The sequence below is a fragment of the Cladophialophora carrionii genome (assembly GCF_000365165.1).
Source record: "Cladophialophora carrionii CBS 160.54 unplaced genomic scaffold supercont1.6, whole genome shotgun sequence".
Lineage (NCBI taxonomy): Eukaryota > Fungi > Ascomycota > Eurotiomycetes > Chaetothyriales > Herpotrichiellaceae > Cladophialophora > Cladophialophora carrionii.
The window spans coordinates 2,195,434-2,214,825 of NW_008481831.1; the positions used below are offsets into that span (position 1 = coordinate 2,195,434).

Genomic DNA, 19,392 nt, shown 5'->3' on the forward strand with positions numbered 1-19,392 from the left:
AGCCTCGTGGAATCTGAGTAGACACTCGGTTCTTCCCAATCTTTCTGTAATCAAATACGTTGCTCGAAATAGAAGCTTTCATCATACCCTTCTCGGTCGTGAAGTGACTGTTTTTAACCCACCGCCCACCGCCCAACGCGGGCTTGTATATGACGGAAAGCATTGGCCCCAGTTCTCGACCTGTCGCGATCCGGTCTCAATGTGGCAGCTCTGTAGAACCCCTTAGATCTGGTATTGTGTACGCTGGAGGAACTTAATCCGCGCATCACGCGTTGGCAGTGGGTTTCAAAGAAATTCGTACTCGTCCTCGTCTTCATCCTGGGGGTGCGGCATGGCGCCATGTCGGACGTCGGAAGTCAGTTGGGCGGACTGGGCGGAGTGAGCGGTCTGAATCTGCGCGTGATGTTGGATTTCGTCGTCTTCGTGCCGATTCGGCGGTAGGAACGGGTGATTCTGCGCTTTTGCTCTCCCAGTCTCTTTCCCTTCTCCAGTTCCTTCCGCTTTCACTTCGGCCGCCTCCTCCTCCTCCTCCTCCTCCTCCTCCTCCTCCTCCTCCGCCGCCGCCGCCGCCGCCGCAGTGTGGAGGAATGCAGGGTGAGCAGCAGGCTTGATATCGAGCGCGTCTGGATCGCTTGTATTATTACCCTCGTATGGCTCGTTGGAGGCAGACTCGGCATCATCGCCGCCAGCGACGAAGGCCCGCAGGCTCGCCGTCATTTCCCTTTCAAGCGGGTCGTCCCCGTTGATGGTATCGACGTCGGCTTCGTTGGCGTCATCGCCGGTTTCGCAGGTCCTAAGTTCGGTGTCTGGATCTGTCATTTCTGAGCCGTCCGCGGTATTTCGACTTGGAACACCTTCGCCGAAATCGACATCGACCCCGCCCCAGGGATCGCGTGCCGGATCAACAACTACGACGTCCGCATCCGCGCTGCCGCCATCGGCGCTGGAAGTGTCAGAGGACAAACTCGTCACCGTATGTGTCCCGTCGGTGGCTAGTTTGCTCGCCTTGCCGACTGTCGAGATGCCCTGACTGCTGCTGATCTCTTCAATGTCGCTGTCACTGTTGCTGATCGGCGAATCGGCTTGATCATAGGGTCTTCTGATTCGCCCTGGGCCGAAAGACTCGAAGGTGACTCTGGCGGGATCTATGTTTGGCACCGGTGTCTCATCAAACACACCACCGCTTCCGTCATCGTTGCCGTCCGGCACCCAGAGCGGTAAGTACCGGAATTCATCCTCACCGAGATTGAGCACGGTGTCGACGAGATTTGTCGGCAACAGGCCGGTGTGATGGAACAGATGAGGCGGGTATAGAACACCAGAGCAGATTTCCCCCACAGCTGCGCCAATTTCGTGGAGCATCTCCTGCGGATTGATAGGGTACAAGGCCTGCTTCCTCAATTCTGCACAGGGAGTGGCTTTGCAGTGGCCGGACAGGTATTCGGTCTGTCTACGGGTGTTGCTATTCAAAAAGGCTTGTTGGACGGCGCGGCTGCTACTTCCGGAGGTCAGTTGTAATGGCTGCTGAGGCACAGACATGAATTTGCGGGAGCCATTGAAAGACCTCTGGCTATATGGGAACGACCCTGCTGTTTGCGGTGTAGGATTCACGGGCATTTCACCTGCCTCCGTGGAAGGTGGCTCTTTAGTGGCGGCAGGTGGGCTTGAGCTAGAGTTCGAGCCATTTCCAATGCCTGCTCCTGCTTCACTTTCTGAGAATGAAGCTGACGGTGGAAGTTCCGGGGGGATTACTTCCTCAGTGTTGTTCATCGCCATTGGTTTAGCCTCAAGATGGCTGGGCGGGGTTGAGTTATGCTTGTGGCTCTTGTGTTTTGCGAGGAACGCTGCTACTTTTTCCGTCCACGCGGTGGCCTGGGTCGGCCCCGGCTGTATATGCTCGACTGTTGGTTGCTGCTCCTCGAGTCGCTGATCTTCAATACCCCTCTGGGCAGGACCAGAAGCATCCATCCTCATCGCCTTCTGTCGCAAGGCAAGAGTAGCTTGACTTTTGCTCGGGACTGTAGCTGCCTTCTCTACCTGCGAAGCTAGACAGCCATCGATGCTTCGCAGTGACGGGGTTGGGGATGCTGGATTTCCGTAAGTAGATTTCCGAGCGCTGCTCCTGCCACGACATTCCCCAGATACGGCTGGAGCGGTCGCTCGATCGGGCGAGGACAAGAACAAGTCTGATCCGCCTCCCAATTCTGCGGCTGGGGCTGAACCCAGATTTGACAGGCTGGCAGGGAAGGCTACTTCCTTGGTGGCACCTGGATTACTGGAAGAAGGGGCTGAACTGCCTGTATCCCAGAAACCATGAAGGAATTTCTCGGCTTCGGTGGTCTTACGACGTTTGGTGGGTGAAGATCCTTCTTCTGCCCGTCGAGATAAAGGGCTTCTTGGGGGAGTTTTGATCGCAAGTTTGTCCAGCGCCAAGTCAGTGGGATCGCGAACGACACCTGGACTCATCTCAGAGACAGGATGCTCAAAGCCGTTCAGGCTCCGGCTTTTCGCAAGCTCTCGCTCGCACAACATCCGATTCACCTCAATAATCTTTTCGTCGAACGTTGACCGTAGAATCTGGGTGATGCCGTACATTGGCTGTTCTTGGTAGAGCGCCTTGAACTCGAGGGTGTGATCGGTGTCATAAAAAAACGAGGTAGTGCCTTTAGCGGCGATGTTCGTGTGACCAATGTCAAATTGCGTATGCTGTAAAGCAAGCCAAAAGGTCTTTGTGAAGGGCCTCGTTGATGGGTTGAGGGTCTTATACACTTCAGAAAAGCTGTTCGCCGTAGCTGATCGGAATCTGAGAGTGGATTTCACATCCTGCTCTAGCTCTGCAAAATGCTTTTGATCCTGGCAGAGGACATAATAGATTCTTGACCGCACGTATTCGTGGATGGTCTTTTTCGCTGAAATCAATAACGACGCCTCTTCCGGCGTCTCTGCGATAGTCTTATCAAGAACGTCATACATGGCGCTCTCTCGTAGGAAGGTTAGGTGTTCGCACATACGGGAGGTGATGTCCCGGATCCGCTTTACAAGAGACGAGGCTGCGTGATCAATGCGATTGCGTTCATCGTCATCGAGAAGCTCAAGCTTCCGGCCATGGACGTTTTGGCGGAGTGGTGCGAGAATGTCTGGCCTCTGTTCTCCATAGACTTCAATGAGAGCTCGCTCGCCGACCAGGATTGAGAATGAAGCCTTGATAAGATCTGGAGACTTAATGCCCATGGCAATTCGATACGCAACTTCGGGATTATTTTGGATGAAGTTGGCATTGTTGTCTGCATAAAGCCAGGTAGTAATCCAGCGCGCGATGCGCTCATGCGCACCACAGCCGAAGTAACGAGCAAGAGCGAAGAACGTCCAAACCTTCGGAGCCGAGTCGAGCTTTGGGTTCTTCCCACTGATGGCCTGCAACAGTCTTTCGAGAGCAGAATGGTGGCGAAGGGCGGAATACTCTGCGGCGACTGCTGGCTGTGAATTTGGTGCCAATGATGTGGGTGCCTTAACCAGCTTTCGCGCAAGTTCCAAGAGGTTGGGCGGGCTGGTCGTAGCATCTGCTGGGGTCTCTCCCACGGTACCGGAAGGGTTAGCTTGTTGCCCTGCGGCTTGGGCTGGAGGTTGTCCTCCAAAGTCATCATGACCTAGTACGGATAAAGGTGTGAGATTGTAATGCTCTCTTGCGTGATGCCACGTGAGCACGCCTCGAGTGCAGGAGAGTTCGGTGATGAGAATCACGGCTTCCTCATCTTCCTTGGGCGGGCGAAGGTCGATGTAGCATCTGAATTTCCCTCCGTGCTTCCTTTCCGCCCTCTCAAGCACGATGCGGTGTTCTTTCCTCAACCTTCGCTCCGCACGGAATGATTTCGTCGGATTCAGCAAATCATTGTCGGTGAACCTCGACTCGTCGCCCATGAGTCGGAGAGTTCTCCAATTGAGGACATGGACACGATCAAAGTGATGCTTAATGTACTGATAGTCCTGATCTGTCTGCCCAACCTCTTGTGGTGGAGCACCGAAGTAGATTGCCACGTCGTCCTCCGGTTGATCCAGCGGATCAAACTCGTTGTTGAGGCTGAGCACAAGTTCCAGAGACTGTCCACTTGAGTCACCCTCGACTGGTAGCCGCTTTTGAAGCAGCGAGTCTTGCCGGTGCTCGAGTGACAGTCTGATAGCTTCGGCCAGGTCTGCGTGCTCGTTTAGGATCCGCTGGGAAGTAGCCGAAGTGCTAGCGGTAACATTCGAGGCGTCCTTCCAGCACGGATTAGCAGGGGTAGCAGGCCATACGTCGGTATGTTTTGGGTCGGGATGTGGTAGATCCATGTCGACTAATGTTCGCGCTGCGTTCCCAGGGATTTTGTCCTGTTAGCGACGAAGAAATGATTTCGTGTCTGGAGATCTCGAAGCTAGAACGGCTTAGCACAGTCTTGCATTCAAAGAGCCCATTTCATTGCGAACCTCACACGCCCAAGGTAAGCCGGTCTTCAGGCTGCCCCGTCGGTCTGATAATTCGCCTCAGATGTTCGGGGTGAGGCTGAGGCAGCCGCAAGATTGTGTACCAGGCTGGTCATACGGCTGGATGCTTGCACTGTCAATACATAGTTCGCGAAACTGGAACTGAATTGAAATTGAAGAAGAGTCAGAGACATGCGACAATTCTGGTCCAGGCTGAAGTAAGAGTGAAGTGAAGTGAGGCGGAACGGGCACTGATGTCTGCCTGAGCATGTCAGTCACGGGCGCTTTGAGACTCAGCTGCATATGCAACACGCTTCCCCGCCATTAAGATGCTGGTTCCCCTGGAAATCAATCCACTCAATGCCGCAAAGGAACCAATGGCGAGAAGAAAGTGCTGGCAGGGATGGCGCTGTTCATCCACAACAAAAGAATAGGCAAACAGGCAAGCAAAGCCTGACGCCGCAGGTTCGCCATGCTTTCACGAGCCTATCCTATGCTGTCAATCTCCTTCCCCAAGCAAACCTACTGGTAATAAGGAAAGAGGCTCAATGAATAGATTCCAGCAACGTGCAGACTGAGATACATTTGATGATCGAAAATGCACAAAAGACGAAGCTGAGAGAAAAATGAGCGACAACTCAGTACGGCGCACTGTGGGTCGCATCTCCCACCTACGCCGTATAGGGCTGCCACCTACAGTATGTATTAGCGGCCCGATGGCCTGGCTGCTTACACAAAGACACAACTCACTTGCCTGATACCCTACCTATACACATCCTGCTTTCATTCATCCCTTATTGATACAGGATGTTGGCTGCTTCTTTCACAGAAGCTGGCACAGCGACGAGCAGAACATGCAAAGGTGGTATCGCAGGCGAGGTCATCTCAATACATCGCCATAGCAACAAATATGACCTCAGTCCAGTAGTCGTGAATCGCGAGTGCAAGATACTGTACAGCCCTAGAATTGTGCGAAAGAGACACCAAGCCTTTTCGAGCGGGTTTCACGTCGTCCTCAGCCCACACATTTGCTCCACGCTGGCAGACCACAGCCGAACCCAACAAACAGATAGATCAAAAAGATAACCACAACCACCAACAGCACCATGACCCGGACGTTCTTCCACCACATCTGTCGTCTGAGCCCCCTGCTTCGTACCCTAAAGTCCCTTGCGCTACCCCCAAGCCGATCAGTCTTATCGACCAAGAGATCGATCCTTTCACCTCGCTCCAGCACACGCTCAATGTTCTCCGTCATGATATCCCTGACACTGTCAATTTCTTTGCGTGCGTTGGTGAGAGCGTCGCTGGGAGGAGCCGTGTTGTATTGCTGTATCATGGCCTTGAGCGTCGAGTTGAACGCTGCCGTGCCATACGCGGGGAGAGACTGAAAGTCCGTCGACTCGGGCTTGTATTGCGTCAGAAACTTCTTCTTGAGTTCGAGCAGGAAAGCGAAGGGTATGCGCCGGCCCATCTCCGTCTGTGCCACCACGAGGTACGTGAGGGCTGCATGGCTTGAAAGCTGTTCGTCCGAGCCATTCGAGGTCGACGAAGGAGAGTCGGCTATATAGTGCACGAACAGCCGATCGTGTGTGTACGTGAGCTTTGCTGGACTAGAATGGGAGATTTTAGGGAGAATGACTGAGGCGAGAGACGAGGCCGACGAGGATGACGTGCCGGGAGAGGTGTGCTCGGTTAGGATGGTCGTTCCATGGGCGATGCAAGCACTGTAATGTGCTGTCAGCGTTTAACCATTCCGAGCATGCGACAGGTGCACCTACTAGAGCAGCTGGTTTGACTGGCCTGAACTCGAGGCCATATCCGAAGGCGCCAGGCGCTATCCTGCAGTGATTGGAGAAATGGGCACACGTCTCGAGCGTTCTTCGACGTGGTCAGTTGAAATGATAGTTGACGTCGGAGATGATGAGAAAGGGTTGTCGGGGCACGAGCGAGAGAACTTCAACGGACTGTCCCTGTTGCTGCGGCTTTGGCCTAGGCCACTGCGCATGGTGTTACGAGTAGGTGCCCTTGTGGCAGTTGCGTCACTCAGTCACGCTAAAAAGAGTGGCGGCAATGTGGCTAAACACGCCAACCAAAGTCAGTCGCCACGTGGCGCACCCAGCCTTGCAGGCTCACCAGGCTCAAGGCTATGACACTGGGGAGGGGGCAAGTTGGTATGCCTCAATATTATTCAATCTACACGCCTATGACCCAGCTCGCATGGGTCATCCTGGGTATCAATGCAAAAACACGGCCGCCCAAATGTTACATGACAGGTCTTTCCAAGGTGCGCATCCGCTGATCCTCATCAACGAGACACGGGCCGGTCGTGGGCTGGAATCTTTCCAGACTCCTTTGCTTCCTTGTCTGCCGTCTCAGTCACCGTCGCGCCTGGCTCCGATTGAGCAAAAGTGCGCTTCTCCAGAGCTCTGCTTGACTTAGGACTAGGCCTTTCCGTGTCAGCATCTGCCGTGGCTGGCCGGATGGCTTCCTTTTCTCCAAATCGGTCTTTGCGACCGCGGCCGCGACTCTGGCTGGCTCCTTTACCGTGCCGCAGATGGCTTCGCATCTCGTGAATGACATCTCGGAAACTTTCTTCCAGTGAGTTCATCCTAGCCATCATAATCTTGGTAAACATCTCCTGTTGCTCTTTCTGCTCCTTGGCATGTCGTGACTCGACAGCCTCTTTCGCCACATGGGCGGCAAAGGAACTTGGTAGCGCCCCAATGAAGCCGCCACCGACTGCTTGGTTATCACCAATATCTGAAACAAGATCCAGTTCAAGCGACGGTCTTCGCCGAGGTTGTCCTGGAACTGGTAGCAGTCCGGCAAGATTCGGGGTTGATCGAAAGGCTTGCTCACTTTTACCAGGCAGGACCGGTCGCATTCGAGTCGGGCCTGCTGTAGGTCGCTTTGGTGTCCGGTGGCCTGGAGTATGGGATCCAGGTTTGGAAAGTGGTGTCCGAGTTCCTGATGCGGGGGCCGAGACCTGTGCCTTTGTGACTGGAGCTATTGTGCCCCCAATGGAGGAAGATTGCTCGGTGCTGGAGTCTAACACTGGTTTGAATATCATCGTTGCGGTTGACACGTTGCGCGTGTGCGAGGGATGCCCATGCCTGGGAGAATATGCCTTATCAAGCCTGGCGTGGGGATTTGTCCTTACAGGCTGACCGTCGTCGGGTGCGGGAGCTGTTGGCGACTGCTTAGATGTAAAGTAGTCACGGCGCTCAACGGCGGCATTAGCCCTATTATGTGTCTCACGTTCGTCCTCATTTGGCGGTCGAGTTTCGGACGCTGTGGTTTCTTCCTCGTCAATCTCATCGTTGGTGTGTAGTTCATCGTCTCCATCCGCGTCCGTATGGTGATTGGGCTCTTCCATGGCCGAGGGCGTTATCATCACTGGCTGTCTTTCGGCTGGAGAAAAGACATCCGCAGCGGTTGCAAAATCAGCCGGATCAGACACGACCGACATTGTGCGGCGTGAGAAATCGCGGACCCGGCTGAAGTGGCGTGGCCGGCGAAAGGATGACCCTTTCGCCTCTAGTCTGTCAACAACCTGCCTGTCCTGCTCCTGTGGGGGCTCCACGGCATCGTCGCCCATTTTACTCATCCATGTATTCACCACGTTGCTCGCCTTACGGAGATCGCGACTTCGTTGGGCGCCCCGTACCGTGGCGTCAAAAGGCTGTCTGAATACCTCCTCCAGGGCTCTATCTTGCCTGAAAGTGGCAATGGAAGGGGCCCTGGTCAGGCGCGGGAATTTGGGCGCTCTTCTCCCTTTGCTTCGGTGGTCAACGAGATCAATACTGTCGTACACGGTAGACTGCAGGATAGTCTTCTCGTACACAAAAATGGAGAATAACAGCGGTAGGTGGGTGATTTTGATTATGGTTCTGTTGACTTTGACGTACTGCCGGAAAGGAACAAAGTACCGCAGAGGCACCAGGAGCCATTGCAGGATGTTGGTCGGTGCGACATAGGAGAAGAGAGCATCAGATTTGACGTGGGAGATGGTGTTGACTGCAAACAGAAATTGATGCTCTTCATTCGCGTTCCGGACGATGGCCATGAAGGAATTCGTCAGTACGGTGATCAGGATGGTGACCACGAGGAAGTGACAGATGAACAAGAACAATGTCAGGATGGTCTTTCCCAAGGCATTGTATTCGTTCCACCGGTCCCACGCCGCAGGTGTGAACCCCATCAGCATCTGGAGTAGCGCATATGCCACCGAGCTAGGAGTGTCAACGCCATCTTTGCCGAAAGACAAAGTCAGCGCAACGAAGAACCCACTGCAACTGATCAGGATCAACAGTGAGACTGCAACAAGGTCGGCGGCCATGTATCGGAAGGCAATCAAGAGCGGCGAAAAGTAGCGGTAATGGTCAAGAACAGAGAACAGCCTGGGAAACAGCAGGATGGCGTCAGCGGCGAGCACGTCGTACGCCATGTTGGCCACATAGTGTTTCCTCACGTCGGGCATCAGTATGCCATACAGCCGGAGCGCCAGGTGGATGAGAAGCAGGACAAGGATTCCCAGGTCGAACGTATTCCAGAAGCTCGCGATGTAGAGACTGAAGCCTTGTTCGTTGAAGCCCACAATCTCATCGAGCATGTAGCCCGCCGCCCAAAACCAGAAAATGACTTCGAGTGTCGTAATCTCCAGCGATCGCTCCACAAGGACGGCCACAAACAAGCTGAGAAGGACGGCAAAGGACAAGGTGGAGAGAATGTTGCGGTATCGAGGGACACGCAACCGGGACAGCTTGAAGAGGGAGGCGTCGCGAGGATTGTACAGCGTAACAGCTCGTCGCGCAGGTTGAGTTTCAATGCTAGTGGGAACTAGCTTGCTGGTTGAGTTCCCACCACTTGTCCCGTAGCTTCTCAGCTGTTTGCTCGCGGATGGAGACTGGCGATGCAGGTTGTCGGCAGCAGAGTGAAAGACGATAGTGCCGGCCCAGATCGCTTCCAGCTGCTTCACCACCATGGGATGAGAGAGGAACTTCTTGGCCTGAGCACGGATGGCGATTTCGAAGCAGGATATTCTCGCTGGGCGCTGGGTTCCCCTTCTGGAAATTACCGTGGACCTCCGTTCGTCCTGAGTATGTGGTACAGCGTCCAGGTGTCCTTGCAGAGGGTCAAAGTCGTATGACAAAGCGTCAATCAATCCTCTTGTAGAGAAGTCTCTAAGCATCTTGATCGCGAGCAGCTCGCAGACCATGGCACGAGTTCTATTCGTCCCACTGTTGCCCGAGGTCATAGCAGCTTCTTTTCCGTACTGAAGACAGTTGGCCATAAGAGCATAATGTGTGGCAGCATTGAGATGATTGTTGCGAATCTCTTGTTCTATAGGCTTCACTAGGAACTGCGAGATCTGGGGGGCTCGGAGCTGCTCCCAGGACAAGACCGTGTCGCAACGGGAGGTGACCAACAATCGAACAGCATGGGTGAGAGCAAAGACTGGTATGGCATCGAGATGCGCAGCTGAAAAGATTGGAAGCAAGGGTTCGCGATCGTCGAGGCCGTCTTCATCCTCGTCACCGTTCCCAGCGTCAGCTCCGTCTTCATCGTCCACCTCTTCCTCGTCGTCATCTGCTTCACTATCATTCCCCTCATCTTCCATCGCCCCATCATATTGTGCTTGTGGTGACCGTCTGCGGCGTCGAGGAGCATTTCGTGAAGTTTCGGGGGAACGCGTCGTCGGAGTGTAGGTCGAGGAGAACGGTGAGCGATCACGATGTCTGCGAGTCCTTGCAGACCGCCGGAGGGAGAATGACAGCATGGTCGGGCCTTTAGAAAGTGGTGGCGCGGGGGAGGTATGTGAAGCTCGAGCAACAAGCGCAGGGTTCTTTAGTGGTGCAGACGCGTAAACATATAGGAAGAAGGGCCGGAATACATTTTAACGCCGGCGCATGCGCAAGAACAAGACTCTCGGTAAACAGCTCGAAACCACTCAGAGCAGAAGGGCTTAGGGAGAGACAAGAAGCAGACAGTGGGAGGGCGAAGCCCTTCGGCGAAGTTTGATAGTCGAGATCTTTGCAGGAGCTTGGGAATGGGAGATGAGGAATGGCAGTGTGGTGATCGCCGTGCCATCCCACTTGCACTCCACCTTACCACTAGCACTTGCATTCCAGGCTGCTGCAAGTGTCAAAAGCATCCAAAGCACAGCAATACATCTGCATGTGACGATCGAGGAAAGGACTGGTACGGTGTACAGACAACGTCGGTGGCCTACAAGTGAGGCCGAGGTCATCTGGACAAAATGTGTACTTGGTGACCTCAAGTACTGGCTCAGAGGCTCGGTAAAGATAAGAGCCCTGAGGGATCGATGCATAATCTGATTGGGGGAACCCCCATCGCAGCTGCAAAGGTGGGCAAGGTCGCAGTAAGCGTGCAGAATTTCTCGGTTGCTTGCAGCTGAGGATGCAGCGGAGTGTTGGGGGCACGGCGTGGAGTAGCGACTTTCAACGATGGAAGCTAGTTGTTCACGGAACTGCGTGGTGGGGAGAACATATCGAACAATACCAATATCGAGACCTCCCCTGGTTACGTACGGATAGAGGAGTCGTCTCCTAAATTCACATTTCTCTAAGGAAGGGGTGAGCGAGACACAGCCGTTAGAACGTGGTGGATGTCACTTAGCCGTCACCTAGCCGTCCCTTACCAAGTAGCTTTTGTGCACTGCAAGATCCGGTGTCGTCACCGACTCCTGATCTCGGCGCCAGAGAAAACAAAAAAAGCGAGCTAACGGGCGGTGGCATTAGCGCATGGCTGCGGCCACTTTATGATTGGCTGGATTCTCTCTTGGCATCAAAAGTCTGAGGAACATTTTCTTTCTCAGCGTGAACTCATTATTGAAACTGTCTATCATGTAGTTGTTGTCGTTCTGTCTCTCAAGGGCCGCACCTACTGGCAAGCACATAACCCTCGTCATCAAATGCTCCCCTGAACACCTGGCTGCTGTATCGACAGCGGTCCACCCACGCCTTCCACCATGAATCGGACGGTCCCAATAGCTGTCGATGGCCGGCCGATGTCGAGTGACAGCAATTTGCCTCAGAGCCCAACTGTGGCCGCGTCCGTCGGGCTCAGCAACACCGAGAGGCCACTCTCCCCGAACTACCAAGTAGATGGCGATGCTATGGACGCTCTCAATCTGATGGCTGCGAGTCAAAGCTTCAAGGATGAGCAATCCAAGGTGTACCTCGAACTGAAAGATGGCCAGGTTTTCGAAGGGCTGAGCTTCGGGGCCGACAAGAGCGTCTCTGGAGAACTCGTCTTCCAGACTGGCATGGTCGGCTATCCAGAGTCCATCACAGATCCATCGTACCGCGGTCAACTCTTGGTCATCACTTTTCCATTGGTTGGCAACTATGGTGTGCCATCTAGAGACACTCTAGATGAGTTGCTCGGTGATCTCCCCAAGCACTTCGAGTCCGACGAGATCCACATCGGCGGCCTGGTCGTCGCCTCATACGCTGGCGAGAGTTACTCCCATCATCTAGCAACTTCTTCCCTTGGCACCTGGTTGAAAGAACAAGGAGTCCCCGCAATATGCGGAGTCGATACCCGGGCTTTGACGAAGATCATCCGTGAAGAAGGCAGCATGCTAGGCCGAATTCTACAAGCCAGACCATCTCCGAAGTCGAAGCTCACCAACGGCGTCAAGTCGAATCCCCTCACAAACGGAGACGTGGTGATGGGCCCACAGAACTGGCGAGAGCAAGTCGAAGAAGTCGAGTGGCATGACCAGAACAAGAGAAATCTAGTGGCAGAGGTCTCTGTGAAGGAACCCAAAGTCTACTCCCCTCCGAGATCTCGAGCTCTGCTTCATCCGTCTGGGAGACCTGTTCGAGTGGTGGTTGTGGATGTGGGTCTCAAATACAACCAGCTTCGCTGTCTGTTAGCACGGGGAGTTGAGGTTCTTGTAGTTCCTTGGGATTATGACTTTCCAGCGCTGGCTGGGAAAGACTACGACGGACTTTTCATCTCCAATGGGCCTGGAGATCCTGCAATGATGACACCTACAGTCAAAAACATTGCGGAAGCCATGAAGGAGGGACGGACACCCATCTTTGGGATATGTCTGGGACATCAGCTCCTTGCTCGCGCAGCCGGTGCCAACACGTTGAAGATGAAGTTCGGTAACCGTGGCCACAACATCCCATGCACGAACCTGTTGTCAGGGAGATGTTACATCACCTCACAAAACCATGGATTCGCTGTTGACTCCATGACACTCCCAGACGGGTGGGAGGAGCTGTTCGTCAATGCCAATGATGGCAGCAACGAAGGTATCCGACATGTGTCTCGACCATATTTCAGCGTGCAATTTCACCCCGAATCGACCCCGGGCCCCCGGGACACCGAGTTCTTGTTTGACGTCTTCATTGATGCCATCATGAAGTGCATTGACTCGGTGGAAGCCCTGTTGGAACCCGTCAGTTTCCCGGGTGGTACTGTCGAAGAAAATGAGCAAGCCCACCCTCGGGTCAACGTCAAGAAAGTCCTTGTTCTCGGAAGTGGCGGTCTCAGCATAGGCCAAGCTGGAGAATTCGACTACTCGGGAAGTCAGGCTATCAAAGCCTTGAAGCAAGAGGGTATCTACACTGTATTGATCAACCCCAATATTGCCACCATACAGACTTCGAAGGGCTTAGCAGACAAAGTCTATTTTCTACCGGTGAATGCAGATTTCGTTCGCAAGGTCATCAAACACGAACGACCAGATGGTGTCTACTGCACGTTTGGTGGCCAGACAGCTCTGCAAGTGGGGATCCAACTTAAGGATGAGTTCGAAGCTCTAGGAGTCAAAGTTCTTGGAACTCCGATTGATACCATCATCGTCACAGAGGACCGTGAACTCTTTGCTCGAAGTATGGAGTCCATTGGAGAGAAATGTGCCAAGTCAGCCTCCGCCTCGAGCTTAGAAGAAGCAATGCGTGTTGTACAGGACATCGGCTTTCCCGTTATCGTGAGAGCAGCCTACGCCCTAGGAGGCCTCGGCAGCGGTTTCGCCGACAACGTTGATCAACTACGCGAGCTTTGCACAAAAGCTTTCGCAGCAAGTCCGCAAGTCCTTATTGAGCGAAGTATGAAGGGCTGGAAGGAAATTGAGTACGAGGTGGTCCGAGACGCCCGCGACAACTGTATCACTGTGTGCAACATGGAGAATTTCGACCCCTTGGGCATCCATACTGGCGACTCGATTGTTGTTGCACCGTCTCAGACGCTGTCAGATGAAGACTATAATATGTTGCGTACAACAGCAGTCAATGTCATCCGTCATCTTGGCGTTGTGGGAGAATGCAACATTCAGTACGCACTCAACCCGTTCTCCAAGGAGTATTGCATCATCGAAGTCAATGCCAGACTATCGCGATCTTCAGCCCTTGCATCAAAGGCTACGGGCTATCCTCTGGCATTTATCGCAGCCAAGCTGGGCTTGGGAATCCCATTGAATGAGATCAACAACTCGGTAACGAAGAAAACAGTCGCTTGCTTCGAGCCGTCACTTGACTATGTCGTCGTCAAAATTCCACGCTGGGATTTGAAGAAGTTTACCCGCGTGTCTACACAGCTGGGTTCTTCGATGAAGAGCGTTGGCGAGGTCATGGCGATCGGTAGGACATTCGAGGAGGCCATCCAAAAGGCTATACGTTCGGTTGACTTCCACAACCTGGGTTTCTCCGATGTGTCCAATCCTCTGATGTCTGTCGACGACGAATTGCAAACGCCCTCGGACCAGCGCATGTTTGCAATCGCGAACGCCATGCACGCAGGCTATTCCGTAGACAAAATTTGGGAGATGACCAAGATTGACAAGTGGTTTCTCTCGCGACTTAAGGGTCTCAGCGACTTTGCAAAGCACATGTCCACCTTCACTACGACCACCGTACCTCTACCTCTATTTCGGCAGGCAAAGCGACTTGGATTCTCGGACAGACAGCTGGCACGCTATTGGAACTCAAATGAGCTGGCCGTGCGACGCCTGAGAGCTGAGGCTGGTATCCACCCCATCGTCAAGCAGATTGACACTGTGGCGGCAGAGTTCCCCGCTTATACGAATTACCTTTATCTCACCTACAATGGCACAGAACACGATGTCACATTCAATGACCATGGCGTGATGGTGCTGGGGTCAGGTGTCTACAGGATCGGCTCTTCCGTCGAATTCGATTGGTGTTCGGTGAGAGCCATCCGTACTCTTCGACAGCAGGGCTACAAGACAGTCATGGTAAATTTTAATCCGGAGACCGTAAGTACTGATTATGATGAGGCAGACAGGCTCTACTTCGAGAACATCAACCTCGAGGTAGTCCTGGATATCTATCAACTCGAGTCATCTAGTGGTGTGATTATTTCCATGGGTGGGCAGACACCAAACAACATTGCGTTGCCCCTGCATAGACTGAACGTGAGGATTCTGGGCACATCGCCAGAGATGATCGACTCGGCGGAGAACAGGTACAAGTTCTCCCGTATGCTCGACCGGATCAACGTGGACCAGCCAGCCTGGAAAGAACTTACCAGCATTGACGATGCCCTGGACTTCTGTGAGAAGGTGAAATATCCCGTTCTCGTCCGACCATCCTATGTACTTTCGGGCGCAGCGATGAACACGGTATATTCAAAAGACGACCTCGAAAGTTACCTCAACCAAGCAGTGGCTGTGTCGAGGGACCACCCAGTTGTGATTACAAAGTACATTGAGAATGCCAAAGAGATCGAGATGGACGCGGTCGCCAAGGATGGCGTTATGACAGGACATTTTATTTCCGAGCATGTTGAGAACGCCGGTGTCCATTCGGGAGATGCAACGCTCATATGTCCCCCGCAAGATCTCGAGCCTGAGACCATTGCCAGGATTGAAGAAGCAACACGAAAGATCGGGAATGCGCTTAATGTCACAGGTCCCTTCAACATCCAATTTATTGCGAAGGACAACGAGATCAAGGTCATCGAATGCAACGTGCGCGCTTCGAGATCCTTCCCCTTTGTCTCGAAGGTCATGGGCGTTGATCTTATCGAAATGGCCACCGATGTCATCATGGGCAAGTCTGTTACTCCATACCCACCCGTGAATCTCCCGCCAGATTACGTGGGTGTCAAGGCGCCACAATTCTCCTTCTCTCGCCTCTCCGGAGCCGATCCGGTCTTGGGTGTCGAGATGGCGTCAACTGGAGAAGTTGCCTCATTCGGGCGAGACCGTTATGAAGCGTACATCAAGGCAACCATCTCGACCGGCTTCAAGCTGCCCGAGAAGAACATCCTCCTCTCCATTGGATCATTTAAAGACAAGATGGAAATGCTTCCATCAGTCCGCAAGCTGCACCAAATGGGCTATAAGTTGTTCGCGACGTCGGGCACCGCTGATTTCCTTGAGGAGCACGGGATCAAGGTCAAGTACCTGGAAGTTCTCGGTAGCGAGGAAAAAGACCAGAAGTCTGAATACTCGCTGAGCCAACATCTGGCCAGCAACATGATTGATCTCTACATCAACCTGCCCTCCAACAATAGATTCAGGAGACCTGCCAATTACATGAGCAAAGGATATCGGACCCGGAGAATGGCAGTCGACTACCAAACCCCTCTGATCACCAACGTCAAGGTTGCGAAGATCCTGATCGAGGCTCTGGCCAGGCACTATGACTTGAACATCCGCAATATCGACTTCCAGACAAGCCACCGGACTGTTGTGCTTCCAGGGCTCATCAATGTCGCTGCATTCGTCCCTGGCATTACGGAGAAAGGATCTCCCGACTTCTCTCTTGTCACGAAAGCATCTATAGCAGCGGGCTTCAGCATGATCCGAGTCATGCCTGTCGGCATTGAGGGCGCAGTTACCGATGCCAGATCTCTCAAAATTGCTCAGTACAATGCAGCCCATGGTGGAGCCTATTGTGACTTTAACTTCTCCGTCGCCGCGACGGATAGCAACTCGGAGCAGATCATTCCCGTCAAGGGGGAGGTCGGATCACTGTTTATCCCATTCAATCATCTCTCGTCTGGCAACATCAATAAGGTCGCGACTGTCACTGCACATTTTAGCACATGGCCCTCGTACAAGCCGATTGTGACCGATGCAAAGACCACGGACCTAGCGTCGATTCTTTTACTGGCCAGCCTCCATGACCGGAAGGTTCACGTTGTGAACGTCACCTCGAAAGACGACATCAGCCTCATCGCGCTGTCCAAGGAGAAGGGTTTGAAAGTCACCTGTGATGTATCAATCTACAGCCTCTTCCTGTCACAAGCAGATTATCCGGACTGTCCCGCGCTGCCTACGCTTGCCGATCAAAAAGCGCTGTGGGACCATCTGCCCATAATTGACGTTTTCTCCATCGGCAGCCTCCCATACCAGATTGCAGGCGACAACGCGGTGCCCACCGTCGGCATTACCGATGCTCTTCCACTGCTACTCACAGCGGTCTCGGAAGGAAAGATGACCATGGAGGACGTCACCAAACGTCTCCACGACAATCCGAAGGCCATCTTTGAACTGCACGATCAGAGTTCCACCTCTGTCGAAATCGATATCGATCGACCGTATGTGCTCCAGGTCGGAGATGTGTGGTCGCCCTTCGTAGGAAGAACATTGAGAGGGTCGGTCTCAAGAGTCATGTTCCAAGGGCATACTGCCTGTCTGGATGGCGAGGTCCTTCTCGACGGTCCTCGAGGCTCTGACATGTCGTCACACCTGATTCATCCTCTCGCAGCCGTGGCTGGCTCGACCTCACCGGTAATTCAACCGCAGGTCGAAAGTCCATTGGACAGACGGACTTCGGTCCTGGACAATAGACGCGTGTCAGTAAGCGCAAGAAGCAGGCCCATCGTCCGGGCCCGGCCCATGGAGGAGCTCCAACCGGCACCGGCGACGGCAACCAGTCCCATTCTCCCCGCTGTGGCGCCCTTGTATCAACCACAGCCCCAATCTACCATATCCCCCTCGCTACTGTCCCTCCTCGCCTCATCACCGTTCAAGAACCGCCACGTCCTCTCTGTCAACCAATACACCCGCCAAGATCTGCACATCCTCTTCACGGTGGCGCAAGAGATGCGCCTGGGCGTCCAGCGCCAGGGCATCCTCCCCATCCTGCAGTCACGCGTGCTATGTACCATGTTCTACGAACCCAGCACACGGACATCCGCGTCCTTCGACGCCGCCATGCAGCGCCTCGGCGGCCGCACTATCGCCATCAACACCGACCACTCGAGCACGCAGAAGGGCGAATCCCTACCAGACAGCATCCGCACGCTGGGCTGCTACGGCGACGCAGTGGTCCTTCGCCATCCGGACAACGACTCGGCCGCCACGGCTGCCAAATTCTCCCCAGTCCCCATCATCAACGGCGGCAACGGCAGCCGCGAGCACCCCACACAAGCGTTCCTGGATCTCTTCACCATCCGCGAAGAATTGGGCACCGTCACAGGCCTGACCGTCACCTTCACGGGTGATCTCAAGTACGGCCGCACGGTCCACTCGCTCGTCAAGCTGCTGCAGTACTACGAAGTGCGCATCAACCTCGTCTCACCTCGTGCACTGGCGCTGCCGGACGAGGTGCGCGATCAGATCGTCTCGTCCGGTCAGTTGGCCATCGAGGCAGACACGCTCACGCCCGACATCGTCGCAAAGAGCGATGTCTTGTACTGCACGCGCGTCCAGAAGGAACGATTCCCCTCCCTGGAAGAATACGAGCGGCTGAAGGACTCGATGATCGTGGACAACGCCGTGCTGAAGTACGCCAAGAGCAGCATGATCGTCATGCACCCGCTGCCCCGGAACCGCGAGATCAGCGAGGAAGTGGACTTCGACCAGCGCGCCGCCTACTTCAGACAGATGCGCTATGGGCTGTACACGAGGATGGCGCTGTTGGCGCTCGTGCTCGCACATTGACGAGGTAATTAGATAGATGTGGGTTGGGGTTGAGCTGGACCGGCACCACTGCTTTGCGTTCGTCGACGTGGGTATGGACGGTCTAGTTTCCTTTTCCTCTCTCTCTCACTCACACATACCCAGACTGTCGCCACAAATCGAAAGGAAAATAGCAGCACGTGAAAATCGTCCATGGAAATTGACAATGGCAGGGAGTTGGGACTTGGGGAGGCCAGAATCACAAAACAAACCAGATTGTACTGCCAGATTTGAACAAACGTGGAAGCACGAGCAAAAGCAAGAGTAAAGGCAAAAGCAAAAGCAAGAGTAAAGGCAAAAGCAAAAGCAAAGCATAGACAAATTAGATTGTAGATATAGAATGGCAGGCAAAGACAGGATCACTCGTAGAGCGCGTGCCTCGCGGCTAGTATCTACAAGGGGGCCTACTCTGTACACAGGTCGTCGACGTTTGAAAGGCAATTAATTACCACTATTTTGCGTCCGGTTTGAATGAGGTGTCTGCTGTGTGATCTTGGTGTCTACGCGTGCCGAATGCTGAAAGAAAGTGCCCCGGCCTCGAAGAGAGCATTCCGCCCTCAGGCGTCTCATGTTTCGGTCAAGGGGCCGACGAGGGCTGTCTACAGTACCAGGAGGAGAGCGACTCTGTACTCTGACTCGGGTGCCTTTCCACTGCGCCTGCCTGGAGCACGGACTCGCAGTCGCACTCTGCGTGATCCAGCCACCGTAACCTCTGTATCGGGTATATAGGCTGATACTAGCCTTCTCCACGACCTGGCACATTCCCCGTAGAGGTAGCAATCTGGAGTGCTGAAGCTTTGCTGTAGGATCATAGAAAAGCTTTTCCTTCGCGAGCAAGTGAATCCACTCCAGTCCTGTCCAGTCAGACAAAGCCAGTGAAGCGAGTGCATTTGATTCATCGTGCACATGCGGGAAGCATCAGCTCAGCAGGATCGCTGTCCTCTCAACGGTCTGGGTCCTTCTGCGTGCCTTGAAGCATGGGGTAGTCGAGCAAGCAAGGGTAGCGCTAATAGCCCAAG

At 53.9% G+C, this 19,392-nt stretch overlaps 4 protein-coding genes across 4 annotated transcripts; 1 reads left to right on the forward strand and 3 right to left on the reverse strand.

Moving 5' to 3' along the window:
- Positions 1-285: 285 nt before the first annotated feature.
- Positions 286-4,326, reverse strand: G647_07761 (uncharacterized protein; the record flags this gene model as incomplete). The annotated part of the gene is made up of 1 exon (XM_008732073.1): positions 286-4,326. One exon carries the CDS (start codon positions 4,324-4,326, stop codon positions 286-288), a length of 4,041 nt encoding a protein of 1,346 aa, XP_008730295.1.
- A 1,147-nt stretch (positions 4,327-5,473) lies between these two features.
- Positions 5,474-6,277, reverse strand: G647_07762 (uncharacterized protein; the record flags this gene model as incomplete). Its single annotated transcript, XM_008732074.1, has 2 exons — positions 5,474-6,185; positions 6,240-6,277. The coding sequence occupies 2 exons, from the start codon at positions 6,275-6,277 to the stop codon at positions 5,474-5,476; spliced, it is 750 nt and encodes a 249-aa protein (XP_008730296.1).
- Positions 6,278-6,766: 489 nt separating this feature from the next.
- G647_07763 (uncharacterized protein) lies at positions 6,767-10,081 on the reverse strand (the record flags this gene model as incomplete). Its single annotated transcript, XM_008732075.1, has 1 exon — positions 6,767-10,081. The coding sequence occupies one exon, from the start codon at positions 10,079-10,081 to the stop codon at positions 6,767-6,769; it is 3,315 nt and encodes a 1,104-aa protein (XP_008730297.1).
- Positions 10,082-11,452: 1,371 nt separating this feature from the next.
- On the forward strand, positions 11,453-18,355 carry G647_07764 (protein pyrABCN; the record flags this gene model as incomplete). The annotated part of the gene is made up of 1 exon (XM_008732076.1): positions 11,453-18,355. The coding sequence occupies one exon, from the start codon at positions 11,453-11,455 to the stop codon at positions 18,353-18,355; it is 6,903 nt and encodes a 2,300-aa protein (XP_008730298.1).
- Between the last annotated feature and the right edge of the window lie 1,037 nt (positions 18,356-19,392).